At 33.4% G+C, this 12,002-nt stretch overlaps 1 protein-coding gene across 1 annotated transcript; it reads left to right on the top strand.

Moving 5' to 3' along the window:
- Nucleotides 1-2,576: 2,576 nt before the first annotated feature.
- Nucleotides 2,577-4,943, top strand: LOC131034932 (G-type lectin S-receptor-like serine/threonine-protein kinase At2g19130). Its single transcript, XM_057966542.2, has one exon. The coding sequence runs from the start codon at nt 2,577-2,579 to the stop codon at nt 4,941-4,943; it is 2,367 nt and encodes a 788-aa protein (XP_057822525.2).
- Nucleotides 4,944-12,002: the final 7,059 nt, after the last annotated feature.

Here is a 12,002-nt window from a genome sequence, read left to right as displayed (position 1 = left end):
CTACCTATTCACAATAATAGTAGCCTAGAAAATAATATAATGATAAGCAACTACCAAAATATTTCTCGGAATCCCCCTAAAAAGTCTTACTTTCCTCCTAATAGAGGGACCTCGAGGACAATTGGGAGGCCCAACCTCTCCATGTTTTGATGTAAGGGTGACAAGTGTTTCCTTTAGAGCTAACCCTTTTTTACATACAACCCACAAAACCATTCAAAATGTTCATAATTTGTCACTTAAATAAAGCTAAAACAAAAAATGACTCCATTTTCATAAATTATTCATTTTATGCTTTAAGAAGGCCCTTAATTTCTAACCATATATCTTAGGGCTTTAAGGGATTGAAAATATTTTTAAATTTATACTTTAAACACTATTCAAAAGTTACCAAATTTAAAATTACATTATTGACACATTAACACTCAACATTTTTTAACAAGTGTGCAATTTCACAATATTTATTGATATTATCCATACATCACATAACAATATACATACATCAAATATAATACATCATAGCTTCATATTACACATGCCATTGTACGAAGCTATAAAATAATTAAATATTACAAAACAATTAGGTTTGTCCAATTAGAATAGTATAATTTTACTAGTTTACACAACAATGTGAATATACAAATTCCCCAATTCCATTGGCCAATAATTAAATTCCACACTAGACAAGTCATGATTAGTTCATCATCAAGGAAATTGATAACCAAAGCAACAAACCATAAATATATAATATTAATACACATGATATTTGATAGCACAATATTGTGTTTCTCGTCATGATCATGTTTGATTTATCATTAAACCACATGCTAAGATATACAATCATGGATCTATAATATATCAGACAAGTCATAAACCTTAAGTCATAGAATGAACCACACGTGAAACTAGCAAAATAAGATCATTAGAAAATTCCATAATACACATAATCATTCATCATCAAGAATTAATTATCCTAATTGAATTCACATGGACTTATTTATATCATGAAACCAAAATGAAGCTATTGAAAGCAACATCCATAACATGACAGTAGTGCAAAATATACAAATATCCATGATGGTGACACAATATTCATGAGAAACACTATATAAGCCTTTTCACAGAAATCAGTTTCACATGGGGTATCCAAGGAGATTGCTACTTAGTTGAGGTCATCATATAGTTAATAAATAGCTTAAAAAAATTTATCTAGGACATCAAGGATATTGTTTAGCTCTTCGTAAAATACTTTAGTGATTAATAAACTATAATCATAATCATGAACTACTTAATCACCAACTATAAAATACAATAAAAATGATTCTAATTTTAAATATAATTTTAATAATTATCCAAAAACAATAATTGTGGAAACATAAATAAATGGCACTAAAGAACAGCCTAAATATTAATAGCTACACAAACATTAACATTCACAAAGAAGAGTTCAATGTGAAAAATGATCTCAAGACCAAACCCTAACCATTAAAACATTCTTAACAATAACTGCTATCTTATCCTGCTTTGCCAAAATCTAATTTGACGAGGTGGCAAAATTTATGCCCATCTCTATCAGCACAAAATACTTGACCTACGCGCACTCTTCAACAATTGGGTACAAGTCGGTCTGGTTCACAGGTCACCCAAGTTGAATATGCAAGCAGAATTCTTATACATTGCAGGAGCCGCGGGAGGATGAAATGGAATTCATTTAAATTATTAGCTCAAAAATGTCAAAGTCTTCAATTCGTTTACATAGGATTAAAGACACTATTTAAGCCGTGGGCTTTTCTATTTATGTTCGAAATTAAACAAGAAAGAAAGGACCATTAAGGTAAACTTCTTCCGCACCAGTAATTTTTTAAGATAAATATAAATGTTATGGTTATAGAAATGGAGATGAACAAATTGTACCTGTCAATTACTATTTTTATTGTAATGCATAATTGCAGTTTATTAACAGTGGATGGTGGAGATAAGCTTCTATTGGGTTCTTTTCTCTCAGGAAATCAGACCATAATATAAAAGAATGACACGTTCGCATTGGGATTTACAGCTAGAGGAACTACATGTTGCATAGGTTATGAATTTCATAGCTAAAAGAATTAGGAAACTTAAATCACGCTTATGTTGAATGTCAAACGATACGAAAGACTTGACTTAATGCGCTGTTCACCAATTAGATACATGTTGGTCTGGTTCAGACGTCATCCAGCGTATCTTAACCGGCACAAAAGACTTGACTCGCCTTCAGTCTTCAATAATGAGGTACAAATCAATCCAGGTCAGACCTCACCCGTCGTAGGATATTAAAAAAGAATACCATATATTGTAGGAGCTGCGGAAGGATGAAATTGGTTCTAGAACTCCATTTTCTCTTGAGACGTCGACTTTAACATTATTAGCTCAAAAATGTCAAAGTTTTGAATTGGCCTACGCCGAATAAAAGGCAATTCTTGAGCCGTGGGCTTATCTATTTAAGTCGGAAAATAAACCAGAAACATAGGATCGTCAAGGTAAATTTGTTCCCCTTGGGTACTTTTAAGAAAAATACAAATGCTCTGGTTATAGAAATAGAGATGAAGAACTTTGTCCTAGCAATTATTATTTTTATTGCAGTGCATAATTGCAGTTTATTAACAGCGGATGGTGGAGATACGCTTCTATTGGGTTCTTCTCTCTCAGGAAATCAGACCATGATATCAAAGAATGGCACGTTTGCATTGGGATTTTTCAGTCCCAGAGGAACGAATAATTGGTACATTGGCATCTGGTATGCACGAATCTCTCAAAAGGCCGTTGTTTGGGTGGCTAACAGAGAGAATCCTGTCAGAAGCATACCCGGGGTTCTCAACTTTTCAAGCGACGGCCATCTCAGATTGTTTGACAGAGAAGGTCGGTCAGTTTGGTCGACTCTTAATGACCGGAAAGCCTCGGGCGCAATAATAATGGACTCTGGTAATTTACTTATGTTGGACGCCTACAACGAGTCTGCGATAGTTTGGGAGAGTTTCGCGCACCCGACAGATACATGGTTGCCTGGCATGAAGATGTGGAAAGGCATGAAGTTAACTTCGTGGAAAAGTTCTGTGGATCCTGCAATTGGGCTATTCTCTTTCGGATTGGACATGTCCCAAGGAAAGACGCAGTTTGTGATGGTCTATAACAACAGTGTAACATACTGGTCCAGTGGAGAGTGGACTGGAAATTCTTTTACCAACCTTCCCGAGATGTCAGGTCAGAAAGTAGTCGAAACGTTCATTGTGAGGGTTTCTCGTTCAAGAATGTACTTAAATTTTGTCGTAAACCCGACTATGCGACCTCTCACGGTGCGGTTCGTGTTGCAGACGAATGGAGAATATGGAACTTACTTCTGGATGGATGACAGTAAATGGAGTCTGATTTGGTCAACACACCGAGGTCAATGCGGTGTGTATGATATTTGTGGGGCTTATGGAGTGTGCAGTGCGAATGATGTGTGTAGTTGTGTTGATGGCTTCACACCCAAGCACCCTTCTCAAAGCTGGTGGTCAAACGGCTGTGCTCGGCAAAGGCCGCTACATTGCTCTACCACAGAGGGAACCACCGACGGTTTCGTGGAAGCCAAGAACCAATCCTTGCCCGAAGAAGAAGCTTTCACATACAATGAGTCAACACAGCAGGGTTGCCGGACTGCTTGTCTCAACAATTGCTCCTGCACAGCCTTTGCTTTCGCTACTTCTGATCCTTTCCTGTGTAGGCTGTGGTTTAGGGAATTATTCAAAATGCGCGCTTCATCCGACGGTCATTCGGTCTTCATTAGACTTGCCGCTTCTGAGCTGCCGCATTCGACACCAAAGGGAAGGAGCAAAGCCCCTGCACTTGGCGTTGTACTTGCTGCTACTAGCGCTGCTTTCTCTGTTATTTTGGTTCTCCTACTGGCCATCTTTATTGTGTCTAAACGTCGAAGGCTACGGAAGAAAATCAGGGAACAGGAGGTGCCAACATCGCTCAAAGCATTCACTTACAAAGAGCTGCGAATTGCAACCAAGAATTTCAAGCATAAGTTGGGTAGCGGAGCATTTGGTTCTGTGTTCGCAGGATGTCTGCCAGACAACACGCTTGTAGCGGTTAAAAGACTAGAGGGTTCTGCTGGAGCCGAAAAGCAATTTCGTGCGGAAATAAGCACCATCGGGAGAATACAGCATGTGAATTTGGTTAAGCTCTGGGGGTTCTGCGTAAAAGGCCCTCGCAGACTGCTGGTGTATGCCTACATGGCCAATAGCTCTCTGAATTCCTTCCTCTTCCATAAAGAGGGAGAAACAGAGAAGGTGTTGAATTGGAAGACTCGGTTTAATATCGCACTGGGCACTGCGCGCGGATTAGTTTATCTCCACGAAGAGTGCAGGGATCGGATCATTCACTGCGATATTAAGCCGGAAAACATCCTGCTAGACGACGACTTTCGCCCGAAGATAGCTGATTTTGGGTTGGCAAAGCTGGTTGGCAGAGATTTCAGCCGCGTATTGACGACCACAAGAGGAACTCGTGGGTACTTGGCTCCCGAATGGATCTCCGGCCTTCCTATCACTCCCAAGGTGGACGTATACAGTTTTGGTATGATGTTGCTTGAAATTATATCCGGTCGTAGAAATCTGGACTTGAAGGTGGAGGAGAGCAGGTTGTACTTTCCTACCTGGGCTTCATCTCAAATTCAGAGGGGAAACATAATAGGCGTTGTGGATGCAAGGATAGCAAGCGAGGCGAATATCGAAGAGGTGAGAAGAGCCGCTCTAGTTGGGGGACTGTGCATTCAAGACGATGAAGATAGGAGGCCAAGCATGGGTGAAGTGGTAAAGATATTGGAAGGCACAATTGAGGCTCCTGCACCACACATTCCGAGGTCTCTTCACGTATTAGTAGAGCAGGTCGACGATGACGATGACAGGCATACCTTTGCTAAATAGGCTTGCATATTAAGTGGTTCCGTACCCACAAAATAATAGGTAATTTTCAAAGAGGTGTAGTTGTGTGATCCATGTGTACTTCATTTAAATTGAGGAAAACCTCTAGGGTGTTTTTCAAGGCTTCAATTTGAATGTAAAGAATTTTTACTAGAGGTTCTCAATTGATATTCATATTAGTACATTATGTCGTAATCAGAAAAGTATTTATTTCGTTTTATTTTATTATTAGAAAACATATATTACATTTATTAATTATATATGTCTTGTCTTTAAAATGTAGACTATAACTAGATATAGGTAGTTTATTAAACATATTCAAATTTGTACATGTCAAAATATTGATTCGTCATTCTATTATACTAGTAGTTTTACACAACCCCACTTATCATTAAAACAATTTTTATAATAGATTGTGACTATTATACTCAAGATTTGATGGGTGGAAAACTCAAAAACTAGTAATATTAGGCAAAAACAATTACCATTAGATGCGACCATGATACTTACATTAGATTCATAAGAAATCCATAATCTAGTAATTTAGATTCTTGATGCAAAATACAAATCAATAAAAACTCTTCTATTGAAACCTAATAAAAAATTAACTATATAATCAACTTGAAAATTTTCAAAAATATATTATCTAACCCTTTCTAATCATTTTTTATCTTATATGAAAAGTATAGACTGCAAGTGTAGATTATACTTTTAAGAAAAATAGTGCTTCTCTATATAAAAATGTACATATTGATTAATAACTTTTTAGACACCTTCCTTTAAAAGGAATTTTCATTTTCCTTCAAATTATTTCTCAAATAAACCTTATATTTGAATTATACATCATTTTTAAATAATTTTAGACACAATTTCATACATTGTCCCTAACCTCCTAGACTATATGTGTAGTGATTTTCTTTTCTACATTTTCATAAGATATTAGACTCTTGCCCTATTATACCACAATATTTTTTGATTGATCATTTTAATTTACTTTTTTTTTATCTTGCTGAAAGTTTTGGTTGTTTTTTATTGTTGATTTCTTGTGTAATAAAAATAAATATTGGTATTCACTTTTTCTTATAATTTTTTAAGATAGAGAATAGTGATATTTTATTTCATTGAGTTCATTTATGTTATAAAATGCCTCATTATCTTTACTGAAAGATGATTATTTGCATGCATTATCAAGAAGCCTATTTTTTGATAAATTCAAAAAACATCGTAGGTCATTTTTAGATAAATTTATGGATGAGGGTAAGACTTGAAATTATAATTGAATGAATCCACTATTAATGAGCTAATGAAAGAAATAATTGATAAATAAAAATCTTGTTAGTTTATTTTGATATCTTTATGTGGCAAACTAAGATTTTCAAATTTCATACTATAAAAGATAAATTTGTTGATTAAAGTAATATGGATGGTAGGGTTTATCATAAGACACCCTTTCTAATTATGTATGAGAGCTATATAAGTGAATTAATAAAACTATGGGACATAAAATATGTGAACATGTTACTATACATGCCAAGCCAAAATGTTCTAATGATAAAAAGGTCAAGCTCATAGTCATGGACAAACATCCACACACATAGAAGAACAAAAGGAAAGAAAAAAAATGTTTTTCTTTGTTACCTAAGAAGATTACATATACACAGCCCCTCATTACATTGCTATAATCATGTATTACTTAACTTCTATATATCTTGACCATAGCAATAGATTAAAAAAATCATTTACACCTATTTTATTTATCTTATCATATATTAGTTATGTAGACTTCATTTGTTGGCTTTCCTAGGAAAATCTTTGTGTTCATGTGTCACTTTGTCCCTTTTCTTGTGTTTACTCACTTTTGATTTAGAATATTTTTAATGCCAGTCCTAGAATTGCATTCCCTTTGCATGAATCATTTCCCTTACTCTTCCCCTCTTTTTATCCATTTAATAAACTTATATAATAAAATAATATGTCTTAACTTTTTATCTATAAAACCACTTGAAAAAAAATTTAAGAATTACAAAACCAAAATTTATCTTAGAAGGAGATTTTATTGTCCCCTAAGATCATAAAGGCAAGTGGATCATATTTTTGGGATGCCTCAAAGGTGAAATTTAATGTTCTTAATTAAGGAAATAATTTTAGATTTCTCATTTAGATAGGTTTTTGTGGTCAAGTGTTCAACCTTAATGGTTACTAGTATTCCATGAACCTATGAGTTGAACTATACAAGAGTAAATAACATATTGAATTTTAAAAATTTATTTTAAATAAAAGTAAAAATAAGATATCATCACCATATTATATGAAAAGAGATATTTCATAAAGCTGTAAATAAATATTTATTAAGCCTAAAAAAAATATACTTATATAAAATATTTAAACAACATACAATATTTACAAAGTTATGATGCTTTCTCCATCATATTATATATGCAAGAGAAAGATTACCTATTCTTACAAACTTTCAAGCTAACTCCGAAAAAAAAAAATATTACTATAAATTGAAGAATCTATAGGGGAAGCATACCAATAGTCACTATAGCTAACTTTACACAATCATAGATTCTAAATGGTACATCAAATTTTGACATTTTTTATTGGTTGTCTTCATATGTGACTTAGTTACTTATAGCTATTATTATAGCTTCTTGGTAGTAACAACACATGTTGTGTGATCCATTGTACACGCAAGGGTCAAAAGTTACACATTTCAATGTGTTGTCTAATACCTACTTAAAGATGCCCCAATAGCCAACTATGCACTTAAAATTGTTAAAATACTTATGAACGAATTTCTAGGAGTCATGCACAAATGCCCTATTTGCAATGCACAAATGAGCCAATTATGATCCAAAAATGCTAAAACATGGGTGGCTATTGGTACATGTGAAATTTATTAATGGGCTTTTACTAACGATTTTTGGGGTATTTTAAGGTTAGTAGTTGGGGGGTTGGGTGGACAATGAGTGAATGTTTATTGGAACTAAAAAAACTATTGGTGCTCTTCCCTATATCATAAGAGTCCATGTCCTATTTATAATGTCCTTCACCATAATAAAAATAAATAAAAATCATTTCCTTCAATACCAAATTTTGTTTGGGTTGGGGGCTTAGCTCGATTGGTGAGAGCTTCCAGTCATGAAGCATGAGGTCATGAGGTCTAGTCTCCCCAATTCCACATGGTACAAGAGGACATGTCATGCTAGTATCACCGATCACATTAAAAATTTTACCTGACGCACTGCAGTTTATAGGTGGGTGCTATACTGGATTCCTATAGTCAAAAAAAAATATCCCAAAGTTTTTTTTCTTACTCATCTAAATCCCCTTTACATATATCTTAAGTTCCAATTGATACACATTTATGTCAAATGTATTCGCTCTACATGAGGGACCAAGACTACTTGTAAAAATGATAGTTTAAATCTTTCAATAAACATACAATATTGAAGTCATCTTAACCATTCATTTCACATCTTCATCATACACATTTTTGGCTTTACCTATATATGGCAAAGTTGTAGTTTATAGTGTTTAGGGAAATAGTAGATAAATTGGAATATGATTCTAATGTGTAGTATTTATCATTTTACATTGTTTCTTGTAAGTTTTTTGGGAGTTTGTATAAACTATGTAAATATCTATCACACTATTGTGTTTGATTGTCAAATCCCTATTATCCTTGTGTGACCCTATTACTGAATTGGCATCTTCAAAAGGATATCTATTGACATATTTTATATATATTATCAAATATCTATATGCTAGTTTTATTTTAACTTAATGATATTTATAAAATTATCTCTCTCTCTCTCTCTCTCTCTCTCTCTCTCTCTCTCTCTCTCTCTCTCTCTCTCTCTCTCTCTCTCTCTCTCTCTCTCTCTCTCTCTCTCTCTCTCTCTCTCTCTCTCTCTCTATATATATATATATATATATATATATATAGATATTATTTATTTTATTTTACTATTAAAGCTAATATATAATAATAGAAAATAATTAATAACATTATTTTAATTAATAACATAATTTTAATTAATAACATAATTTAATATAAGCCAAGCACTACACCATGTCATATAATATGTGATGTACACAAAATAATAAATTGATTTTGATTTACATCCTTTATAATAAATACAAATTTATTTATTTTATATTATTTTATTTTTAATTTTTATTCTTTTAGATAAGCACTAATAAAAAGCATAGCTCTCTAAATTGAAAGACACAAAACTAGTCATATAGATTACAAGAGGCTTAATAATTATAATAGAAAAAAACCTTCTCCCTTCTCCTACACCAATATCTAACATCCTAACTACAACCTCTTAAGGTAAAAGACCACTATTGACATTTATGAAATCCCTAAACACATCTACATTATTTCTCCTTTCAAATGCTTTCTTGAAAAGGCCCCCTTTCTAGATTTTGACCTTTCTTTCAGCCTTTAGATCCATAATAATTTCTAGCATCACTTTGGATTCTAGCACCACCAAAAAAAAAAACCCTCCAAGGCCTTGTAGACAACATTAAGATTGTTTCTTGCTGGTCTTTAGTGTAGTTGGTGTGTCTTTGTTCGTCTTGCTAGATTTTAATTATGTTTTGGTAAAAAAAAAAAAAAAAAAAAATTCTGGATGTGCATCCCCCATGCACTCTTGGTGTCGATTTACAATTATGTAATGATATGAACTTATCCAACTTTCTTTAATCAAAACATTAAAATTGTCCCTTTTCACACTCTTGCTCACGATGCACACACCCCAAAGATTGTAACACAGCACTAGCACTATATAGGTAAGCAATTTCTCATAAACTAGCCCATCATGAACATGAACTGCATCCCATAAATTTGCACCAACCACCTTTACTATGGCATCTCATGCCTCATCATCTCGAAGTTGAAAGAGTGACACAATCTTTTCCTCACATGATTATTTTTTTAAATCTGCACCTTACTCCAAACCAATTGGCCATTGAAATAATAAACTGAAGCCCATAAACTACACACTAATTCTCATCAAATGTGACCCAAAACTAGAATAAATCCTAAAATTCACTAGCTCAATCAATTCGCAACTGTCACCAAGTAATGCATATCAGCCTTGCCAAAGATTTGCCATGTAAACAATCTTATCTATTGATTATACCACCAGTCATAATACTGATGAAGAGTACAGATTACCTGGCCAATTCCATACCTCGCTCTAAATTGCTTGAGATAATTTTGAGATTTTAATCTTCTTCACCCTCCTTCCAAGGTGACCCATGATCGCGGGCACACTTCGAAAAGAACCATCACTTAAATTGTCATATATTATCTTTTCTCAGGCCATACTCACATCAAAGAATCCTGATGTCTACCAAATCAGATCACCAAATCGTCTTTTGAATCTCATTATCCTAGTTTCTAAATTGGGAGTCTTTCCTTGATATCTTTTTTGTATTAACCATTTCACATATGCCCTCGATATTCCTAATGACCCTTTTGACAGTCAAGCTTTTTTTTTATAAGATTTGTATATTCCTCTCTTTCCGCACATTCCATACTAACATGGAGGGAGTGACAGACCAAATATCACCCCACACAAAATTATTTTTATTTAGCTAGCTAAGTAGAAACTCATGCAAATCTTCCTATTTTAAGGATGTCCTATTCAGTGAAAGTTGCAATCAATACCAACAATTCTTACCAAAGGGATAGTTAAGTAGTAAATGATTGATAGTCTTTTTGTCCAAGAGACACAAGGGCATGGCATATCTTTAGACTGTATACCCCATACCTTATTAATCGACTTCCAGTTAAACTTAACCTATGTAGAGCCGTCCATAAAAAGGCTCAAGCCTTTGGTAATTTGTACTTCTACCAACAATAATTTATCGACCACCTTTTATTTCCTCTTTAGCACTTTTTGAATAACAAACACTAGCTTGACTGAATATTCTCCTAATTTAGATCCACATCAAATGACTCTACTATGATCCTTCAATAGCATTATTATTTTCATTATCAAGGAGTCGACCAAAATAATTTTTAATTCAGTTGGTATTCATAGAACAAAAATATCCATCCACGAGAAATTGCCTCCCAAGTTCCTAATAACCAATGTCACATAATCTACAACCTTACTATTGAATATCAATATTGCATTCTTGATCTATTCTACATTGTCAATTATTTATGAAATTAATGTGTGGTCATTCCATGAGTTGAACCAAAAGTCAACACACTTTCCATTACCAATTCTCTAAGTAAGATGCTCGATGATTATTTTTCATCTTTCCTGTAGAACTTTCCATACAAGTAAACCCCCTTGTGAATCTACTATCATTTAGATTGTTTTTGGATCATTAGAATCTAAATATTTTGTTTGTAGAATATTAAACCAGAGTTTATCTGGCTCTCTATAAATTTTCTAAGTTTTGCCCCTAAGACCAAGTTTTGCATCTTCATTGTACAAAGTCTAGCCCCATCACAGTTCTTCAAGATACATGTTGCATCCCATTGTATTAGAGAAATCCTCTTATCCTCTTTTTATCCATCCTATAAGAATTTCTTAAGATCTATCTAAAATTACATTGTCTTTGATAGTAATTAAAAGAATGACTTTACATAAATTGGAATGACAAATAATACTGATTTTATCATGAGGATCCAATTTGCCAAAGATAACTATCTACTTCTTCACACCATAAATCTATTCCTACAATTTCTTAATGTTTCTTCTCAATGAATTGATTTTATAGGGTGAAGGAAGATGAAGGGAAATATAAAATGAAATGAGAAAAAAAAAAAAAAAAAAAAAAAAACAGACAAAATGGAATAGAAAAACACCAAATATTTTATATTTCTAAACTAAAACTTATATAATGAGATCCATATCAAATGAGAGAGATCTTATTCTCTTTATTTAATGCATATACAACTAGAAAACAATGAGAGCTACAACTCCTCTTTCATTGTAGATTTTAACAATAGCAGAATCTCTTGTTTTATATATCCTTCAAACTACTATAGAACACTGAACTTTTGTTCTTTTTTCTTCTATAATACGA

This window comes from Cryptomeria japonica, chromosome 10, assembly GCF_030272615.1.
Source record: "Cryptomeria japonica chromosome 10, Sugi_1.0, whole genome shotgun sequence".
Classification (NCBI taxonomy): domain Eukaryota; kingdom Viridiplantae; phylum Streptophyta; class Pinopsida; order Cupressales; family Cupressaceae; genus Cryptomeria; species Cryptomeria japonica.
The sequence above is the reverse complement of the archived record's forward strand: the minus strand, read 5'-3'. Positions and strand labels throughout refer to the sequence as shown.

What these genes read in the sequence shown, in the direction of transcription:
- LOC131034932 (XM_057966542.2), top strand. Translation starts at nt 2,577, where the DNA reads ATGAAGAACTTTGTCCTAGCAATTATTATTTTTATTGCAGTGCATAAT.